The 23,436-nt window shown below is 41.2% G+C and overlaps 1 protein-coding gene across 1 annotated transcript in view; it reads left to right on the top strand.

The window, feature by feature from the left end:
- The first annotated feature begins 3,961 nt into the window (after nt 1–3,961).
- The window catches only part of osbpl7 (oxysterol binding protein-like 7), a 33,385-nt gene continuing 13,910 nt past the window's right edge, over nt 3,962–23,436 (top strand). The window contains exons 1-12 of the mRNA XM_088323729.1: nt 3,962–4,135; nt 10,213–10,375; nt 10,438–10,581; nt 10,647–10,700; nt 12,214–12,327; nt 12,391–12,628; nt 14,891–15,009; nt 15,076–15,165; nt 17,983–18,006; nt 18,226–18,379; nt 20,264–20,367; nt 20,432–20,600. Coding sequence (XP_088179855.1) covers nt 10,244–10,375; nt 10,438–10,581; nt 10,647–10,700; nt 12,214–12,327; nt 12,391–12,628; nt 14,891–15,009; nt 15,076–15,165; nt 17,983–18,006; nt 18,226–18,379; nt 20,264–20,367; nt 20,432–20,600 — 1,342 coding nt within the window. The 5' untranslated portion in view covers nt 3,962–4,135; nt 10,213–10,243. The remainder of the gene's footprint in view (nt 4,136–10,212; nt 10,376–10,437; nt 10,582–10,646; nt 10,701–12,213; nt 12,328–12,390; nt 12,629–14,890; nt 15,010–15,075; nt 15,166–17,982; nt 18,007–18,225; nt 18,380–20,263; nt 20,368–20,431; nt 20,601–23,436) is intronic.

The raw sequence follows: 23,436 nt of genomic DNA, 5'->3' as shown, positions 1-23,436 counted from the left end.
TTTTTCAGAACGGGCATGACCATAGCAGTTTTAAGGGCAGAGGGGACAGAATCGGTGGAAAGTGAAGAATGGATAATGGCAGAAATGAGGGGAAGCAGAGAAGAGAGGCATGGTTTTAGCAGGGAAGAAGGAATAGGGTCAAGCAGACATGTGGAGGGCTTGGATAGAGCGATTACATCCTTTTTATTTATTGCCTTTTTGTTTTTTCTTTCAATTTTGTTTTTTTGTCAACTTGGTCTTAAATTTAAATTCAAAAGGCATGAATAAAGTCTTAAATTTAACTTGTCTTTAGCTGGAGGAACCCAGTATGCCAGGATAGTCTTCAATATGATAATAAACTAGATGAAATAAAAGTAAAACAAAAATGGGAACTACGCATTTCAGTCCATTAAATTCCTAACACCGTTTTCACCCTCTCCCCACTTCTTTTTCATTGGCTAGTGTCACTTGCGGCATAGCGGCGGAGTCTGTGGAGGCTCCAGTGTATGACGGTAAGAGTATGTTTTACTAAACAATGAAAATAAAACGATATAAAGTGTTGAATAGAATGCATCATTGCCTAATACGTTCCATGCTTCCTCTTCTTTATGCATATGTGTGTGGAGAATTGGGAAAAAAATGAGTAACAACTGTAATGTGATGTTCACAAATGGTAAGTGACACTCCTGAACGGTATAGAATGATTCTAAATCACTTAAAGTGAAAAAAAAAACACATATTTGGTGCTCAGCACCCCAAAAACTCAAACTAATATCGCTCCTGGCCACAAGTGATGCAATGCATATTGTACAACGCAGAGCCGACACAAGGCATTAGCGAGCCAAGCGGCTGCTTAGGATCCTGCAACCACTAGGGGGCCCCAAAGAGTGGTTCACTTTTTGGGTTTGTCACTTTGTGTGTCCACTCCAAAATACTTCTACAGAAATACAACAAAAATACTACACAATTACTACAAAAGTAAATATCAAATATTGTGCTTCAAAACAGCGACTTTGCTTTCATCCTAAAAAAAAAAAAAATAGAATAGAATTACTGCAAAAAATACTACTCAAGTAATACCATGATACAAAATACTGCTGCAGAATTATTTACTCCAAGTATAATACAATAATACAACTGCAATAATACAAGGGGAAAAAAATGACAAAAGACTCCTATGAAAATTCTACAAAAAAATCTACAAAAATACAACTAAAATACTGGTTTGAAAACACATCAATTATACTTCTACTGAAATACTAAGAAAATACAAATACATACCATAATATGAAAACACTACAAAGAAATATGAATACAAAAATACTATAAGAGGATTACTACAGAACTACTGCAAATTACACCTATAGCGATACTCCCAAAAAATCTATGGAATTATCACAAAAATACTACAAAAACAAAACTACAGTAACACTGTACTACAAAAATACTACAGTTCTACAGTAACCAATCTTATATGGGAATACTACAAAATACGGCACAGATAGTACAAAAATATTAAAAAAAAAATAATACTAGACAGATAGATAGATCGATACTTTATTCATCCCCGTAGGGAAATTCACACTTCCAGCAGTATCCTTTTGTTGTTTATTAACAGATTAACAGGATGGCCTCGGGGTGCTGTGTTGTAGTTTAGCAACAGCGGAGTGGATGACGTCACACGCTACGCAGAAAGTTCTTGCAGCAGATGGAAATCTTTGTGCCCAGGGTTACACCACCTCGTGTTCACGTAGATAACGAGTCCACCTCCTCTCCGCTTCCCGCAGGCTTTTGTGTCTCTGTCTGTCCTAACAGCGCTGAAGCCAGGTAGCTCCACGTTAGCGTCCGAGATGCTAGACGTGAACTACGTTTCCGTAAAACACGGCAAACTGCACTCAACGTAAGCTTTGATATTTTTCACTAGCACAGTCAGTTCGTCGGTCTTATTTGGTTGAGAGTTCACATTTACCATGATTTCGGATGGTATAATACTACAGTAATACTACAAAAATACTATAATCATAAAACTACTGTATTCATACAAAAATACGACAGATATACAAAAAAAAAATCTACTTTCGAAATACGACTAAACCACTACAGAAATACTAAAAAAATATCACCATGGAAATACTACATAAATTTAATTCAGAAATACTACAAAAATAGAACTATAGTAACACTACAAAAAAACTACAGAATTTAAATAAAAATCCAACTATAGAAAAAAGGAAGTGCTTAAAATATGGACCAAATATACTATTTTACTGTCATTGTTTCAAAACCAATTTGATGAAACTATTTCAAAAGAGGTATAACCTTGTCACATGTGGCCCCCGACTCTAAATAGTGGCCCACCCTTGGAGTAGAACATGGTATGAGTTTTAGTAGGTAAGCAAATGATCAAGTAATAGGGGGCCCCTAATCTAATTTTGCTTAGGGCCCCATGAAGGTGCGGGCCGGTCCTGCTACAATGTGATCCTCAAAATTTCAGAACGTGTACTGTTTCATGTGAGGAAGAGAAACCCTACCCAGAAAAAACGCCCTGAAGAGTGATGAGCGCCACCAGGCTGTACTTGCGCACGACACACCACAGGTAATGGTGCCCCTAAAACCCAGGTACAGGGGAACCTCGGTTCTCGACCATAATCCGTTCCAGAACCCTGTTCGAAAACCGATTTGTTCGATCACCGAAATCATTTTTCCCATTAAAAATAATGTAAATCGTTTTAATCCGTTCCAACACCCTGAATGTTTACCTTGAATGTTTAACGTAAACATAAAGCTAACCCAGGCTAATCGTACGTTCGCGTTATCGTAATCTTCCGTACGAAAGATTACGCTAACATGAACGTGTAAAAATAAAAGAATCAGGTCGTTTACAAGTCATTTAGCACCACAAGTGGCTAGCGCTTCATTGGAAAGGGGGCTCCGTTCCAACACCCTGAATGTTTACCTTGAATGTTTAACGTAAACATAAAGCTAACCCAGGCTAATCGTACGTTCGCGTTATCGTAATCTTCCGTACGAAAGATTACGCTAACATGAATGTGTAAAAATAAAAAAATCAGGTCGTTTACAAGTCATTTAGCACTCGGGTCTCCACAGCAAGTGGTGAGCGGTTCATTAGAAAGGGGGCTCCCTTCCAACACCCTGAATGTAGGGCTCCGTTCCAACACCCTGAATGTTTACCTTAAATGTTTAACGTAAACATAAAGCTAACCCAGGCTAATCCTATGTTCGCGTTATCGTACTCTTCCGTACGAAAGATTACGCTAACATGAACGTGTAAAAATAAAGAAAAAGGATAAAGAAAAGAATTATGAATAGGATTTCTTACCTTTGTGGTGGTCAGCAGAAGGCGCAGGTGGACAGTGGGGTATTCCCTAGCAAGATCAGCACACCGTCTTCATATTTTGCTATTATTTCTTTCTTAAATGCAATAGTTGTACGCACTACTTTTCTTTTTTGCTGCTTGCACTGACTTTCTTCGGAGGCATAATAAGGGGCTAAAACACTTCGTACACCTATATTAAAAGCGAAAGCAAAACGAAGCACGTCCGCACGCGATAACAGTCGGTCAGGAAAAGAGCCATCTACACCCGTACGCCGCTCAGCATCGCACCCTAGCGTACGCACTCACGCATTACCGGCGTTCAAACTCCGATTTTTTGACCGAACAGCGAAGCAAGAATTTCTCGAAATTTTTGGTCGGACTCCGATTTGTTCAAACTGAGAGGCGTTCGAAAACCGAGGCTCCACTGTACCTCTGAATTGACCTGTAATCCCACCATCTGCCCCATAGATGGCGGTATCCCACACGCGGTAAGTGTTCCTGTGATGGCTAATCCTCAGATTATCGTGAGTTAATCTGAGGTGCAGAAAAACGAAGAACCTGGACTCCAGTATATCCCCCCCTCGTCATCAGCAGCCCTTTGCCCACTTGCTCGCTGTAATTCCCGCTAATCCGGATCACGTCCAGGTTGTCCCGGTGCGCGCTTCTCTCGCGAACGCGCATCCCCGTTTGGACAAGTGATTGACGCGTGCGTGGAAGCGGTCGGCAGGTTCTCCGGATTTCATCCTGCGCTTCTGCAGAAATTGGATCCTCCCGAGATTCGTTGAAGGACGGATCATGGTCCACGCAATTGACACGCAGGTAAAAGTTATTCGGGGTTATTTTGTTTGTTTGTTTTACTTTTTTTTTTAAATAAAATGGGAAAAAATACAAATTTAGCAGCTCGACACTGAAGTCATATAAAATAATCCAGGGTGATTTCTATAATCCAATCCACTCAGCATTGACACAATCAAGAATCCTGTGCCTTTTCTTTCTTATTATTTTACTTTTATTTTGTTCTACACTGGAATTGTCCCGTTTTCTTGATTAAACCCCCCCAAAAAAACATTTTGGTCGAAAACAGTGACATTGATTCGTAATACTTGCAAATATGTTTAAGTATGCATTAGCACAAAAAATATATAATAATAATAAACCTGGTTGTAACCAAAGCAAATCTTATAGAAATAAATACATGTGAAATCTTTAAATTTGTTCATTTAATTTCAAGCTCTTAACAGTGTAATGACTGGCATTAGTTCAACATTGCATACTAAATAATATTTAATATTTAGGTAATTCCAAGCATTGGCTTTACAATAGAATAAAACAATGTATTTTATTGGTTGGAATTCTTTGTGACTATTTAAAATATCGTCTTCAAGAATGTATTTACTTGATTTGAGACATAAATCTCACAAAAATATAAAAGCACATCATGGATAGTCAACTCATGTGACACCCGTAATCAAATGGCTCCACAGACTACTACAGACCATCCCCTGATCTAAAACCTACATGAAGGAAAGGAAAAACTCAAAAACGTCAAGTCCTGTTAATTTTTTTGGCCCTTACAAGGAATCTCAAAGGGCTGCACAGACTATTGCAAACTACAGACTATCGTGACATCATCTCCTGATCTAAAAGCTTCCTGAGGGCAAGGAAAAACTCAAAAACTTCAAGTCAAGTCCTGTTAGATTTTTTGGCCCTTAATCACAAGGAGTCTCAAAGGGGTGCACAGACCACAGATTATTGCAAACGTCAGAATATTATGACACCATCCCCTGATCTAAAACCTACATGAGGGCAAGGAAAAACTCAAAAACCTCAAGTCAAGTCAATTCCTGGTAATTTATTTGGCCCTTAATCACAAGGAGTCTCAAAAGACTGCACAGGCCACAATGACTCCATCCCCTGATCTAAAACCTACAGGAAGGCAAGGAAAAACTCAAAAACCTCAGCATGAGGAAAATGAAACCTTGAGAAGGGACCGCTCATGATTTAAAATGATATTTAAAACCATAAGATCTACAACAATATCATATTATTTTCGATAATCATTCAATAGTTAATTAAAAACACATTTTCAATCAAGTCAATTTGACTTAAAAGGAATAATATTTAAAAAAATTGCAGTAGTTTTGAATCTGGACTCAACGAGTTTTTAATTCATTAGGAATCGTTTAATTGGAAAAAAGTGGATGAGGAATTAATTACCGCAGTTACATTTTGATACAGAATCTCTTACTCCCCCTACTGGTCAGGTAATATAAAAGTAGAAGAAGAATCATGCAGCCGAAATTCCTCACAACACTGTAATGATAATTGTAACTTCCTCATATTAGCAAACTGGAGTCGTTTGAGGGGGAGCATGCAGCGTCATCTTAAAGGCTTTAGATCAAATCCTCTCCTCTGACATCGTGTCAGTCCGACTTAATCTCGCAAATATCGGCAAGGGTGTACAAGGAAGATGGTCTCGTGAGATTTATCTTCGAAAACTGCGCATCGGAAAAAGCTGAGGTCTTCCAAAAAGTTGCCAGAGCAATGGGACACACTTCATTCGCTGTGTGTTTGGATGAAAATCGATTTTTAATTCCAATTTTTAGACTTCTCTGAAGGGTTGGCAGTGCTTGGAGCTCGCCTTTGTAGCATTTTCATTTGACTGGCTGGGTCTCGCGAAAAAGCGCTGTTATGCCGTTAAAACAGCTTCCGGTGGCTTCACCTTTCCACAGCGTTCGTTTCCAGTTAGCTGATTGTAGTCTGCCTGTTTGGTCTGGCAATGCCTTTTGATATTATATTCTTTGAAAACAGCCACAGTCTCTTAGTGAATTAGGCAGTTGTTTCAGATTTCGGTGAAAAAATTCGCTAGCTGGGTGGTGAGCAAAAGCCCAACAGTGCAGAAGTTCAGGGTTCAAGTCCAGGATGGATGTATACATTATAGGCGGCACAGCGGCTGGGTGGTGAGCGGACAGCCTTACGATGCGAAGGTCTGGGGTACAGGTCCAGGGTTCAATTCCAGCTGCTGCTGTCTCCCCGTGTGGAGTTTGCATGTTCTCCTCCTGCCTGCGTGTGTTTCCTCCCATATTCCCAAAAACATGCATGTCAGGTTAATTGGCCGGTCCAAATTGTTCCTAGGTGTGAATGATTGTCTGTCTCTGTGTCCCTTCGACTGGTTGGCAACTAGTTCAGGGTGTCCCCTTTCCACTTATCAAAGACGACTGGGATGGGCTCCAGCACCCCCGCGACCCTAAGTGGTGCAGATAATGGATTGATGGATGGAATACTCCATTTTCCACTTGTCCTGAAAGCTGCGGCCCTCACAGTCAACTGTCCTTTTTTAATTAGTTGTCATGTTGGGATTAGGGCTATGTGGCCAAAGGGTTACTGCCATCATATTGTAAAATGCTGATTTTGTTTTTTGTTTTGTTTTGTTTTGGTAAATATTTAGTTTCTACCGCGGTCAACAATACATATTATTTTTCTTATGGCCAGTAAAAATGTAATCACTGACCGTAACTGGCCCCCAGGCCGGACTTTGGACATAGCTGGTCTAAGTTTTTGTTTTACAATGGTTATATTCATGATCACTTCTTCTGGGATGATTTGAGGTCATTGATATCCCTGAAAGCAAGACCTTGTCAAAATTGTCCATAGTAATCATTTAATTTTGAACCATTCTATCCTCATTTCAACATTTTTTCTTCTTCTTCTGTATTTTTCCTTCCGCTTGTGCGAGTCCATTTCAGCATGTAGTTACTCGTGTTGCTAAATAAGGTCCGCTTGAAAAACCAATTAAGACAAAGTTAATAATCCTTCTGGCAGGCGTGCGGGGAAACGCTCGCTACGTGCTGATGCCGCGAATAGCGCCACGTGTCTTTGAGCCGGCGCGTCACTGGAAGCGAATCGCTGATAAAGTCTTCATTAGTTTCCATATTCTAAGTGTTTCTTACGCTCGCTCACTTCAACGGGGCACTCTAAAGTAGCCACAACAGTCCTAAATTCAATTCCTCATGCTAACTGGACGATAATTTGGAGAATTTACTCTAGACCCCAGGATACAGCGACTCCGCCTTAAGACATTTTCACATTATGGTGTGGATTAAGATCTCATCTCATTAGCCGTACCGCTTATCCTCATTAGGGCCGCGGGGGGGCTGGAGCCCATCCCAGCCATCCCCGGGCAGTGGGCAGGGGACACCCTGAACTGGTTGCCAGCCAATCGCAGGGCACACAGGGACAGACAACTCATTCGCTCATTTACACCTAGGGACAATTCGGACCGGCCAATTCACCTGAAATGCATGTTTTTGGAACGTGGGAGGAAACCGGGGTGCCCGGAGGAAATCCACGCAAGCACGGGGAGAACCTACAAACTCCGCACAGGTTACAAACTCCGCACAGGTTCCCATGACATGAACTGTGCCGCACAAGCGCTAACCACTGCGCCGCCGTGCTGCCTTGGATTAAGATCATCAACGAATAATCACACGTAGTTACGTTTCTAAGATGCCTGTGTACTATTGGTCAATGTCATATAAGCTGCTATATGTTTGCTATTGGTTGACTTTTTTCCCACTATGCCTTTCTCTTGGTTCAGTTCCGAATCTCCTGTGCTCTGTCTAAACTTACTGTGTTTTTTTGTACTCTGTTTGATAACTATAGGTCCCAAATCTTGCAGTGATGCTAAAGAAAGAAGGAAACAAATGATAACCTTTAAATTGAAGCCTATGATTAGTAAGAAATACAAAGGCACACGAATGGCTACCTTCGTTAAGTCTCATGGCCATAACCAATTGACGATCGATACAATTAGTGAAAATAAGCAAGGAAATCTTCTGAGGGGGTTGTAATCCTCACTAGTGAATGTTTTGAAATCAGTTTTAACTCTAAGTCGGCTTTTCCTCCACCCTCCACATCCACCCGTTAACTCCACCGTACCAACTCAAGTCATGTATCACCAAACATAGACAAAATTTCATTTTTCCTATACATGTATATTATTTATGATATTATTGTACCTGTATATGACGTATAAGTAGTACTTTTTATGTTCTCTTTTATTATTTTGATATTTCTATCAGGGGTACAGGGGGTTGGAAACACATTAGCTATACATTAACATAGATCTCTCTAGCTGATGCTGCTATCGGTAAGTTAGTGTGTAAAAGGGAAAAGTGTGAAGCACATTGTAAAGCGCTTTGGGAGGTCGTCATTGACTTGAAAAGTGCTATATAAATGCAGAACATTTGATCTAACCATGGAAACGATTAAGAAATACTACCCAGGCACACAAATGGCTAAGTTTTATGACCGTAACGAATCGACAAATTGGACTATCGAAAAAAAAAATAAGTAAGTGATTAAAGCAACATAATCTTCAGAGGGCATGACAATCCTTGCTAGCTCATGTTTTAAAATCAGTCCCACATTTTTATCTGCCATCTCTCCTCCCCCCTGCATCCACCCGCTTCTCCACTCAACCAATTCACGTCCCACCAAGAGTATATAAATTACATTTTTCCATTACGTATATATTTGATTATAATATTAATAATCATTTGCACATACTTACTACTTATTGTTTGGTTATTTTGTTGTTTTTATCTGGGATACCGGGTGTTTGCAGCTAAGTAGCATAAGTTTCTATCCTCCATTATACTGCAATTTACTTTGCGATCCCAACCTGAGAAGGGAATGATGTCATATTTCATGGGTCGACTGTATTTATATATGTTTTCCTTCTACAGCGATTGCATCCTTGCACACACTCGTGGCTTAATACATGGCACTCTGATTATCTCCAACCATACTTTTAATTCTCTTTCAAATGTCTTTTATATTAAGAATTCAAGGTGGGGTGTGTTGTTTGAGATGTCATTAAAAAATAAAGTAGAATATTTTCTGTATTAAGTATTAAGAGTTCAAAGAGCCTTTAGAATGATCTTTTCTCACCCTGCAAATCTGTTTTCATCCGACTTTTAGCAAAGCAGTTCGGATCGCGGTAGGAAGAAGAGGTGAATTGAGGATTTTAGTGCGAGTCAATGCAGTTTTTTGTTAGTGTGGCTTCAAAAATGGTGAAACGTCAACCCAATCCCCAAGAAAGAGGGTAAAATGGTAAAACCGCATTTATTATGTAGCACTATTTAAATACTCTATATCAACCAATATATTGGGTATTTAGGTATTCTATTTATTTTATTATTATTTTCTTTTTCAACACAAGGATACTGCTGGAAGTGTGTATTTCCCTACTGGATGAATAAAGTATCTATCTATCTATCTATCTATCTATCTATCTATCTATCTATCTATCTATCTCTCTCTCTCTCTCTCTCTCTCTCTCTCTCTCTAGACATCTATCTAGACATCTATCTATCTAGATATCTATCTATCTATCTAGGCATCTATCTAAACATCAAGAGATCGATCTATCTCTATCTATCTAGACATCTATCTCTATCTATCTAGACATCCATCTATCTATCTAGACATCTAGACATCTATCTATCTAGACATCTATCTATCTCTAGTGCCTCACAATATTCTTCAGACTTTACTCATTCACACACACACTTGCACCCCAATGGGGGAGTCAGCCATGCAAGGTGTCCACCTGCATGTCGGGGACTTTAGGAGTTCAATGTCAGGACACTTTGACATTTAACCCGGGAATCGAACCTGCGACCGTTTTGGTTCCAAGACAACAACTCTACCGCCCCAGATGGGAAAAGGGATTTATTTGAACACATCTAGTAAATGCTTGTACTTGCATGCGCGAGATAAGGAACTTGACAGAAGCTGCAATAACGACACAAGCCAGAAGATGGCATCAGCGTGTAGAGAAGCTCCAAATTCCGTACCTCATCCATAAAACACATCGTTGTTCCCCATGTCAGTGTATTGGCGTGAGATCGTAAGGGCTCCACGATGATTTCCCATGGCTCGGTCCTCAATCGAAGCCAATCGCTGGCCAGCGGCCTGGAGAAGTCGTCCCCCACGTGGACCAAAGGGCCCCACTCCAGGAGCAGCAGCACGCTCTCGTCTCGACACTCGCGACAGGTGAGGACCCGACCCAAAAACCTCGTTACTTTATTTCAAAACGGGCATCTTTTTCTTCTCAGCTCATCAAAGACTGGGAAGTGGTCGAGGATGTCCAAGTAGAAACGAGCGCTGCAGGGGAACTTACGTTGGAGATGAGTGCTCCAGGCATCTGTGAGGGTTATCTTCTCAAGAGGAGGAAGTGGCCTCTTAAAGGATGGCACAAGGTAAAGGCTTTTTTTTTTTTCCAAAATGTCCAGCAAATATGAACTTAGTTTTTTTTTTCTTACAGCGATACTTTGTACTCGAGGGAGGAATTTTGAGATACTGCAAAAATCAGCAAGATGTAAGTGCATGTGATATAAATAGATATCCTCTTAAAAAACAACGATAATGTTAGAATTAGAATTTTCTTAGTGATCTTTGTTTACAAAGAGATTATACGTGGCACTCTAGGATAAACATGCAATACAGACTTAAAATAGGAAGTTATACGTTGAGCTTTAAGATGAACATGCAATGCAGACTTAAAACAGGAAACTCTACATAGAACTTTGGGATTAACACGCAATATAGACTCAAAATAGGAAATTATACATGGCACTCTAGGATAAACATGAAACCAAGACTTAAAATGGGAAATTATACGTAGAACAATAGGATAAACATGCAAAACAGACTTAAAATAGGAAATTATACGAAGAACTTTAGGATGAACATGCAATAAAGTCTTAAAATAGGATTTTATACGTAGCAATCTAGGATAAACATGAAACCAAGACTTAAAAATAGGAAATTATAATTGGTACCCGAGGATAAACATGCAATACAGACTTAAAATAGGAAATTATACGCGGCACTCTAGGATAAACATGCAATAAAGACTTAAAATGGGAAATTATACGTAGCAATCTAGGATAAACACGCAATATAGACTTAAAATAGGTAAATTTTACATGGCACTCTAGGAGAAACATGAAACCAAGACTTAAAAATAGGAAATTATACGGGGCACTCTAGAATAAACATGCAATAAAGACTTAAAATAGGAAATTAAACGTAGAACTTTAGGATGAACATGCAATACCGACTTAAAATAGAAAATTATACGTGACACTCTAGGATAAACATGAAACCAAGACTTGAAATAGGAAATTATACGAAGCACTCTAGAATAAACATGAAACCAAGACTTAAAATACGAAACTATACACGGCACTCTTGGGTAAACATGCAACAAAGACTTAAAATAGGAAGTTATATGTAGGATAAACATGAAACCAAGACTTAAAAATGGGAAATTATACATGGCACTCTAGGGTAAACATGCAATACAGACTTAAAATAGTTCTTTGAGTTTAACTTACTCTTTGAAGATGCGCTTCAAGAGGTAAAAAGTGGCCGACCATTTTCTCAACAGCATCAAGCTTTCTTATTCCACTTTCATTTCAAATGAAATAGCTCGCCCTTCTTTACACTTTACACCAACCATATTAAATGGAGACACGAGATATTAAACAATAAAAGTTTCAAAGTTGGCGATACAGTATAGAATGTTTACACACAAACTAGGAAAAGGAAGCCGAGTTTTTTCTTCGGGGTGGATACTGGGTGAGCTCTCACAGCGCCACACGCCGGTAGTGGCGAAAAGAAGCACTACCGTACTGTCCTGTACTCGGAAAAAGTTGACACAATACAAAATCTAACTTACAGCAATGTCGGGATATTTTCCGACATCCTGAAAAAAAGTTTGTATCTACCCTTTTTCGTAACTCAAATGTTCGTAAGTAGGGGAGCGTTTGTGCCAATAAATACTTGACTTGATGTGATTTCTCAAAACTAACAAAAACTGCTAACAGGTGTCTATAGGAAGAGTGCAAGGCTCTCTGGACATCAGCAGTGCCGTCATGTCCATCAACAAAAAGTCCAACCGGATCGACCTGGATGCCGGGGATATTCTCTATCACATGAAGGTAAAAAAAACCCCAGTCTTATTGACTTATTGTCCGATTGACGTACGGTTTTTACACCCTAAGGCAAAAAGCCATGAGCTCTTCTACATCTGGGTGACCAAGCTGCAGGCGCACCGTTCGTATAAAAAAAACGAGACTGTCTTCCCGGGACACGGCGTCAACAACGGACACCCGCTAACGCTAGCGCCCGACGAAAGCGGACGGCTGAGGTTCCCGCCGCAGACCTCCGCCAAGGCAGCCGTCGACAGCAAAGTGTCTGATTGGCTACGGCAAAATCCGCCTCCCGACACGTGTACTCAAGGTCCTTCGGAGTTCACGACTCTACCGTAGGAAATCGCATGGACTCCTTCTCTGCCAGTGACGTCCGTTGTCGTCAGCGGCGGGGAATGAGTAAATGCCATTGACGTACACTACCGTTCAAAACCTTGGTTTTGCTTAGAAACTGTAAGGTTTTAACATTTCTTAAACTGAAATCTGACTCCGAACCCTTCCAGTTGGAGCATGCCCAAAAATTAGTGAGACGAGTATAGTCCACATATTAATTTATTGAGCCGAATCAAAGAGTTAAACACATCGGATCTCTCGTCCTTGCCAATTACAATCGTGTGTAGAAACACAAAGGGGGCTTCCGGGTTGCCCACTTTTATGACACATGGCGATGAAATATTCACGCCCCATGACCAAGCCTCTGGCTGATTGGTCCGCGCCGTCGTTGATGCCAATTTCCCAGTAGTACTTTGAAGCTTGGGAGAAGGGTGATAGGTCATCACCCTCTGGACAGAATGGGGCACGACATACACATACTAACTCCCCCCAGGCAAAGTGACAAATCACCGCCATCTGCACAGACCAGATGGCACAGACCAAAACAAAGGAAAACGTTCCAAAGCACAGGCGTTTTACGACATCCTTCTAAAAAGTTGACTCAAGGCTGAGATCAAACTCAGGACAAGCACCCTGGGTATAAGTGGAACAAAACAGCTTATAAAATAGTATATAACTTCAAAACAGCCTTATTTTTTTTTAAAAGGACATGAAACACATCCTATACATTCTTAACATGGTAAATGACTATTTTAGCTCCAAATTTCAGGATTTTTTCAGAGTCTCAGTCTTTTTCCGGAGTCTCACGAGAAAAAACGCTTCTCACACTTAATCTCAGAAATCATAAAATACCGTATATATCGTCAAACAATGTTTTCTCAATGGATTAACGAATGATTCTTATAAAATAGATATGCTAATATGTTTGCATGATTGAGTTATTTTGGGGATGGGTCTCTTATAATATGCCATGGGCTTTGAACCTGTCAAACCTTTATTCTTTTCAGATTTTTTTTTCCCGGAGATTTGAAAAGAAAAAACACAAGCAAGAAAATATCAAAAATACAATGTATACATAGGTTTTTAGAGGCCAATTTCCAGCAACAAACACTCCAATGTTCTAATAGTCGATAGTGTTTACTAATTGCATTTAAAGGCTATCGGATTATTAGAAAACCCTTGTGCTATGCGGTGAGCAGAGCGAAAAACAGTTTAGCTGGTTAGTGAAGCTGTAAAACTGACCTTTCTTTGAGCTTGGCTAGTATCCGGAGAATCACATTTGTGGGTTTGATTAACTCTCAAAACTTTCATGGGAAATGTATTCGTGTTTTAAGAACTGAAGATCTTCTACAACGGTGGGTACTGCTCCCCAACAGGCTCAAACCTGAGTAACTGGGAGGACAAATACATTAAAGTCTTTAGTTTGAGAAATAGAAGCCTGATAGGTCTTCAACTAGAAGTTTGGTTGAACACTAGTTTCGGAGCAGACCTTATTGCCTCGCCCCAAAATATGTAAAAAAAGATGCAGGGAGAAGTCTTGGCAGGAGAGGGAGAGCTTGTTTATTTATTTTCATCAGCGTACAAAACAGAGATCTCATTCGTCTAAGAGACAATTGGCTTTTTATATCCTCAGACAACATCTCGTATTACTTAGCACGTCCCCCTCGCGATGACTTACGTGTTTATCTCAAAATGCACGCTATCAGACAGAATGTTTTCGGCCTCTTTCAATTTTCCACAGTTACACAATTTCCAAGAACTCGTTGGGGTCGGCTTGACCGCGTGTTCCACGCCAAGAAGAATGTTATTACTTGGCAGCCCAAGGCGATTAACAATAACGTTCATTGACATTTACACTCGGGAGAAACAAGCCTGGAATTTCCCGTTTTAAACTTAAGTGTTCTCCTTATGTCAAGCTCGACTCCAATAATCCACAACTAGCCGCAAAACACTGGTATCAACATCTTCTGTGAAGAGGCATCTCCGAGATGCTGGCCTTCAAGGCAAAATGGCAAAGAAAAGTAATATCTGAGGAATGGCAAATAAAAGAGATATAGGCCAAAGAACAAACATTGGACAACTCATTTAATAAATAAAAGTGAACGTTTTTTGGGGGGGGAAAATACCAAATTTTCAGACTGACCCCAAAACTTTTGAATGGCAGTGTATGTCGCCATCAATGACAGTGAATGAGTCAATACCATAAGCAGATACTTTACCTTCTCCTGCGTGTTTCCAGAACTAAATCGTTGCACTTTGGACCTTTCCGAACTGAACCGGATGATCCAGAGGCTGCAGATACTGGAAGCGGGACAGACCTTCTCAAACGGAGAACTGCAACGAATCATCAGCTCACAGGTGACTCCTTTATCATTTATTTATCATACAAAAAATAATCTATTGTTTTTGTGTGTGTGTTTGAAGAATCTTTCGTTGGAGAAGCCCAAAAAGCAAAAGCCGGGGAAGGTTTGGGGTCATTCTAGGACCTTATCCAGAGTGGAAGCCCTTGGAATGGTAAGGACTCACTCATTGAAGAAGAATTTGGGGCATTTTTCATCCATTTGAGTAGACCACCGGGATACGATATTAGTCTGAGTTTAGCTGTTATTATCTATTGCATTTTAAATCCCTGGAAAAGAGCAAAAACATGTTTTCGCCTGGTCTCGACTAGTCCCTTCCCTAATTCTCTTAACCACGAGCGTCGTAGGGGCACCATTTCCTGTGGTGCGTCTTGGGCATATACGGCCTGGTAAGCTCATCCCTCTCCAGGCCAACATATGTTTCCAGCCGTCCTCGAACTGGCGACCCGTCGCGTGCTAAGCAAATGTTCAAACAATTGGACTACAGGACACAAAACTGAGTACCTTCCCTTAATCTCTTGACCACTAGGGCCATACGGGCACCATTTCCCGTGGTGTTTCTTGGGCAAGTACTGCCTGGAATGTTCATCCTTCTCCAACACATTTTTCTACCAGACCTTTCGCGTGCTAAGCAAATGTTCTAACCACTGTACGACAGAAACACAAAACTATAATACTTTCCCATAATCCCTTGATCAATATGGTTGTAAGGGCACCACTTCCTGTGGTGTTTCTCGGGCAAATACAGCCTGGTGGCGCCCATCCCGCTCCAGGCCATATGTTTCCACCCGTTCTCAAACCGGAGACCTTTTGTGTGCTAAGCGAATGTTCTAACCACTGCACTACGGAAACACAAAACTAGTCCCTTCCCTTAACCTCTTAACCACTAGCGTCATAGGGGCACCACTTCCTGCGCTGTCTCTTGGGCAAATACAGCCTGGTGGCGCCCATCCCTCTCCAGGCTAACATATGTTTCCACACGGTCTCGAACCGGAAACCCCTCACGTGCTAAGCGAATGCTCTAACCACTGCACTACGGAAACACAAAACTATAGTCCCTTCCCGTAATCTTTAAACAATAGCGTCATAGGGGCACCACATCCTGCGCTGTCTCTTGGGCAAATACAGCCTGATAAGCTCATCCTTCTCCAGGCCAACATATGTTCCCACCCGTTCTCAAACCGGAGACCTTCTGTGTGCTAAGCGAATGTTCTAACCACTGCACTACGGAAACACAAAACTAGTCCCTTCCCTTAACCTCTTAACCACTAGCGTCATAGGGGCACCACTTCCTGCGCTGTCTCTTGGGCAAATACAGCCTGGTGGCGCCCATCCCTCTCCAGGCTAACATATGTTTCCACACGGTCTCGAACCGGAAACCCCTCGCGTGCTAAGCGAATGCTCTAACCACTGCACTACGGAAACACAAAACTATAGTCCCTTCCCGTAATCTTTAAACAATAGCGTCATAGGGGCACCACATCCTGCGCTGTTTCTTGGGCAAATACAGCCTGGTGACGCCCATCCCTCTCCAGGCCAACATGTTTCCACCCAAACCGGGGACCTTTCGCGTGTTAGGTAAATGTGCTAACCACTGCACTATATTCAAATCACATACCAACACCAGTTACTAAGTAAGGATGGGTTGGTTGGTTGGATCCCTTCACCAATAGGCTTGTAGGGGCACCGTTTCCTGTGGTGTGTCTTGGGCAAGTACAGCCTGGTGGTGCCCATCTTTCTCCGGGTAAACACATGTTTCCACCCGGTCTTGAACCAGGGACTTTAAGCGTGTTAGGTGAATAAACTCACCACTGCAGTACGGACACACTAAATATTAGTTGAATCCCTTAACCACTAGGGTGTTAGGGGTACTATTTCCTGTGGTGTGTCTTGGGCAAGTACAGCCTGATGGTGTCCATCTTTCTCCAAGTAAACATGTTTCCACCCGGGCTTAAACCAGGGACATTAAGCGTGTTAGGTGAATAAACTAACCACTGCACTACAGACACCAAGGGGGCACCATTTCCTGTTGTGTGTCTTGGGAAAGTACAGCCTGGTGGCACCTATGCCTCTTATATATATGTGTATATTATTGAATGACATAAATAAAAATACAATATTTTCTGGGGTACAAGACGCACCATCCAGGAAATCTGGTATCACCGAATTTAATTGAATAATTTGTAAATAGAACAGAATGTAGAAGCAATTCATGCTAATTATGCATTTTTAATTTAATGTATCCTATTTTCTGGTCTATAGGGTGCGCTGGATTATAGATTATATTAGATTTGTGCCAAATTTGGTGTTTTTAGGTGTGCCTTATGGTCCGGATAATATGGTACATAAAACGGTTAAATGAAAATTGTTTTACATTTGTTGTAATGGGATTTGAGCTGGTGCAGTAGAGTGGTGGGAGGATGCTGAGGGGGGGAGGAGACAGTGATGGCGGATTAATGCAACACATTTTAAAAACTTGCACGAATTGTCTCCTTATTTTTGATAATAGTTCAGATTGAGGATCGGTTTTGGCCATGCAACTTAGCAATGGTAGCAATTTGTGTTCCCTTTTCCATGGTTATCATGTTTTTCTTCTTCTTTAAGCATCAGTGCAAACTTTGAACACGGATCAATACAGCAGAAATTAGAGAAAGGCATTGTGGGAGGTAGTTCAGCCGAACATATTATTGTATTTTCATGATGCGGGACGCAAACCAGTAGCGGAACAGCATTTTGAATGATGTCAACTGATAGAAGACAGTCATCTTAGAGCTTAGAGCTGTATCTTGTCACATACACAAAGACCTCGAATTTGATATGAAATCATTTGCTGTACATATCACAAAACGTCGTAGGGCGGGGACGACGTATCCCGGGGTCTACTGTGCGTAATTTCACTTGAATCCATTTTTTACATAGTATAATAGTCCAAACAGGATTTTTTTTCTTTTGAATGTTTTCATTCCAAAAGCCTGTTCGTAGGATGACAAAATCGGTGAGTTTTTTTAGATATCGTGGGCGGAGCCTAAGATGCACGTAGTTTTGTGATTGTGTTCCGTGTTGGCCATTAAAAACCACTCATGGTCTAGCTCCGCTCCTTTTAGCAACCCAAAGAAACGAAAAAAAAAAAAAAGATTTCGAAATGGAAACACGTTGACCGTCGTGCTGCCGACTAGTTCCTGTTTTCCGAGTCCTCAAATTGAGTTTTGTTCAGTTGTCCTCCGGCCCCCTGAGTGGCTCCACCCACTTCGGAGCATCCGTTCCGTCCATCCCGGACTACGTCTATTCTCAGCTGGCCCCGCTCAATGGCGGATCTTCGGCAGAAGGAAAGAAGATCCAGCAAGACATCTGTGCCGTGTCGCTGCGAGGTATTGCAAAACTATTGCCCCCCCCATAACTATTTGACATATTGCCATATTTCAGGCTTCAAACTGAAATTATTGCGCCCCTCCCCTTTAAGATAATATCATATTAAATACAGTAATCCCTCGGTTATCACGGTTAATGGGGACCAAGACCACCCGCGAAAACTGAAAATCCGCGAAGCGCCCCTTCAAAAATGCTTAAAAAAACGTATACAGATATACAGTATACCCCCTGTATACAGTACACCATATAGAATATGGGTAGAGTGAGAGAGGGAGTGAAATTCATGTTATAACAAAAAAAAAAAACTATAAAATATGTATGTACACGAAAAAGGACTGCGGCGAAACCACTACGAACCATTCAGTATGATTGTATTAACCGCTCTCAACCACATGCAGCCATCGCAGTTTATTTCGCTTGTTAACACTACCGGTTACATATTGAAATTAAAAACAGTGAAAATGTGATATTTGACGAGTGTTTGTGAAGCGTTTTGGGAAACAACAGTTAAAAAAATGGTCTGTGTTCATTTTAAAGAAAGTGAGAGAGCTACCTTCTGACAATAACAACATACCTAACGTCTTCTACAACAAATACACGAGACCACACACAATTAGCCGTGTTTAGGTAGTACAAACAACCGCTCGCTTTTGGTATAATAAAGTCAAACTTGATGAAATGTGACAGAAGAGAATATACTTACGTCGCGTCGCCGAGTACCTCCATGATAAACTGAGCGCCACATAAGAAGGGGGTGAGGTGGGAGGAGTTAAAAGAGGGGGGGTGAGCGAAGCGGTAACTCATCATGACTAGGCATTGTGTCAGGGCCTCCCCCTCCCCTTCACAATAAGAGTGTCCACACTGTGTCCTCAGTTGACATAAGCTCGCGCTCAATAGCGTCAAGTCAATAAATGCTTTTATTGAGAAGGTAAGGTCTATTTTTTAGACCTGCGAAGCTCTGAACCCGCAAAAGTGGAACCGCGAACTAGCGAGGTTCCACTGTATAGACATCATAGGAGGCATAGGAGGCAATTTTAATGATTATTATCATATTATTAATTATTATTTCCCATTTCAATTTTTCACATTATTTTTTATTTTTTTACTCTGAAAATAGGTTAACAATGTAAAAAAAAACATACATAGGTGATATAACTTTTATTCTTTTTTTACTTTAAAGTATTTTCCTCATTTTTATTAAAACATTATTTATAGAAAATAAATGAAAAATAAGAAAACTAATATTTGAAATGATAAAATGAAATCTTATTCATTTTAGGTGTTATTTTTCTTCTTACTATTAGTATTAGAAAAAAAAATATTAGAAAAAACAGTGAATAATGAATATTAATATTTATTTCTAATTATTTGATATTAGTTTTGCTCATTATGATATTGTATTATTTTTCTGATTTTACACTGAAAATTAATTCATTAATTTGGACGAATAAAATCATACAGGAAATATAACAAATTTGCAATGTTTTCATTATTTTTAATAAAAATATTATTCACAGATTAACCATAAAATAAGAAAACTAGTATTTAAAATGATAAAATGATAATTCCCGAGATACTGATACGGATAGTTGTGGTTGCTAGTGATTTATATATTTTGTTTAACAAATATTTGTTAATCATATTTTTCAAATAACTTAAATATTGCTAAAAAATGTAATTTTATTATACAGATTATTAAAATAACATACTAGATACTGTATATTTCTTTCTTCATGGTAGGGTTATCTTGGGTAACTCTTGAAATGATGTACTGTATAGTTGAACGCTTGAGTTTAAGATAAAATAAACATATTCATTTTAGATAGAGTGAAGTTTAGCTGAATAACTGAGTATAAAATTGTATACTTTCTCCGGATCTCCAGTGCTGGCTACACTCCAAACGGTCCACCAGTCTCTGAGCCAGGAGAGGCAGAAGCTACTGGAAGTGTGGGAAAACAACAACGTCCACCAGCTCCTCGGAGAAGAGGTGAAACCCTACGAAAACCCCTCCGAGCGCGCAATAGTTCCATCCGCTCTTTGATATTTCACAGATAGGAGCAGGGAGGCGTCCGTCTCAAAGGGCTCCCTCCGTGGCGGAGTCGACGGCCGAGTATTTCGACGCCAGCGACGACCTCCCGTTTGGGAGTTCATCGGACGTGTCGGATGAGTCGGGACTGAGCGACGGAACAACGTCTAACTCTGAGCCCGAAGAGGGACATTGTGAGTCCGCAACATTCGGTTTTGAATCCCGGGACTAGTCGGGTTACGAATACTCTGTAAATTCCAGACTACAGAGCTGCATCGCCACATTTATGAAAAATTTCAAGCTGCAGGCTTAAACAGCCATATAAATGAACTCATTCAAGTCCTTTTCTTATTTTTTTCTAAAAATCAGCGGGGAAATGTCTAGTAAAGAAAAGTTACACGTGCAGTGATTAGGATTTAGACTAAGACACTTGTTTGCAGACTGTGTTCACAGCTTTCACTCTTAATCAATTAGCGGAAAAAGTCAATATTTATTAGATAGATAGATCGATAGATACTTTATTCATCCCCGTAGGGAAATTCACATTTCCAGCAGTCTCCTTTGTTGTTTATGAACAGATTAACAGGATGCCCTCGGAGTGCTGTGTTGTAGTTTAGCCACAGCGGAGTGGACGACGTCACACGCTAGTCCAAAAGTTCGACGTCCCTGCAGCAGATGGCGTGCCCAGGGATACTCCACCTCGTGTTAGCGAGTCCACCTCCTTTCCGCTTCCCGCAGGCTTTTGTGTCTCTCTCTAACAGCGCAGAAGCCGGGTAGCTCTGGATAGCTCCGGGTAGCTACACGTTAGTGTCCGGGATACTAGACGTGAGCCACGTTTCCGTAAAACACAGCAAACTGCACTCCTTGTACGCTTTGATGTTTTTCACCAGCACAACCAGTTCGTCGGTCCTATTTGGTAGAGAGTTCACATTTTCCATGATTATAGACGGTACCGAAGACATATAACGCCGCTAGCCGCTTAGCTAGCTCCGGCTCTCCATCCACGATAGGCCCCCCATCACGCCGGCACGAGAATTCTTCAGGGCAAAGAGTTGATTCCTTGAATAAGCGCATTTTTGTGCGTTAAAACCCATAACGATAGGATAGAAAGTAATCCAAAGTGTAGTTGTCAAACAGGACGAAGAACACCAAAGATAGAAGCAGACATTAAAACAATAAATCACAAAAAGTGCGAATTAACAAGGAGCCGCTGGAAAGGCTGCCGCTCGCGGCAGCGCCGCTTTGATTTTGATTTTATTCAACATTCTCAAAAAAAAAAACTCAATGCACTGCACTGGCTAAAATTCAGAAGCACGTGCAATCACAACAGCCTGGACACATGCAGAGCCATGCGACTGATCTTAAGCTCTCCCATCCCTTGCGAATACTGATATGTAGGAGACCAAGTATTGCTGTTACTACTACATAACAAGTATTATACATAATCTTTCTAACAAGCAGTGTCAGCTGATTGAATATTTCAGTTTGGCAGCAGTTGACGACTAGTTATCGGGTATATTTTCCCTATCGGGCCAAAAACTGTGACATACTGTCGGCCAATACATTTTGGGTACCCCTCCTTTGGCCTGGAGAGGGATGGGCGCCACCAAGCTGTACTTGCCTAAAACACACCACAGGAAATGATGCCCCTATGACCCTAATACTTATGGGATCCAACCAACGAACCCATCCTTACTTAGTAACTGGTGTTGGTATGTACTGGATAATGATTTGAATATAGTGCAGTGGTTAGCACATTGGCCTAACATGCGAAGGGATGAGCGCCACCAGGATGTACTTGCCCAAGACACACTACAGGCAGTGGTGCCTCTACAACCGTAGTGGTCAAGGGATTAAGGAAAGGGACTATAGTTTTGTGTTTCCGTAGTGCAGTGGTTACAACTTTCGCATAGCACTCAAAAGGTCTCCGGTTTGAGAACGGGTGGGAACATATGTTGCCCTGGAGAGGGATGGGCGCCACCAGGCTGTATTTGCCCAAGACACAGCACAGGAAGTGGTGTTCCTACGACACTAGCAGTTAAGTTAATAAAGGGAAGGGACTATAATTTTGTGTTTCCTAGTGCAGTGGTTAGAACATTTGCTTACCACGTGAAGGGTCTCCAGTTCGAGGACGGGTGGGAACATATGTTGGCCTGGAGAGGGATAGGTGCCACCAGGCTGTATTTGCCCAAGAAACACCACAGGAAGTGGTGCCCCTACAACCGTAGTGGTCAAGGGATTAAGGAAAGGGACTATAGTTTTGTGTTTCCGTAGTGCAGTGGTTACAACTTTCGCATAGCACTCAAAAGGTCTCCGGTTTGAGAACGGGTGGGAACATATGTTGGCCTGGAGAAGGATGAGCTTATCAGGCTGTACTTGCTCAAGACACACCACAGGAAATGGTGCCCCTACAATGCTAGTGGTTAGGAAAATAAGGGAAGGGACTATAATTTTGTGTTTCCATAGAGCAGTGGTTAGAACATTTGCATAGCGCTCAAAAGGTCTCCGGTTCGAGACCTGGTGGAAACATATGGTCTGGAGAGGGATGGGCGCCACCAGGCTATATTTGCCCGAGAAACACCACAGGAAGTGGTGCCCCTACATCCTTATTGATTAAGGGAAAGTACTATAGGTTTTTTTTTTCCATCGCGCAGTGGTTAGAACATCCGCTTAGCGCGCGAAAGGTCTCTGGTTCGAGACCTGGTGGAAACATATGTTGGCCTGGGGAAGGATGAGCTTATCAGGCTGTACTTGCCCAAGAAACACCACAGGAAATGGTGCCCCTGCAATCCTAATGGTCAAGGGATTAAAGGAAGGGACTATGGTTTTGTGTTTCCGTAGTGCAGTGGTGAGAACATTCGCTAAGCATGCAAAAGGTCTGCGGTCGAGACATGGTGGAAACATATGTTGGCCTGGAGAGAAATGGGTGCCACTAAGCAGTGCTTGCCCAAGAAACACCACAGGAAATGGTCCCCCTATGATCCTATTGGTTAATGGATACATCTACCCATACATGTACACATAATGTAT

This window comes from Urocampus carinirostris, chromosome 19 (genome assembly GCF_059441175.1).
Source record: "Urocampus carinirostris isolate Australia breed hairy pipefish chromosome 19, RoL_Ucar_1.0, whole genome shotgun sequence".
Lineage (NCBI taxonomy): Eukaryota > Metazoa > Chordata > Actinopteri > Syngnathiformes > Syngnathidae > Urocampus > Urocampus carinirostris.
Note: the sequence above shows the minus strand (reverse complement) of the source record. Positions and strands in the feature narration are given on the sequence as shown.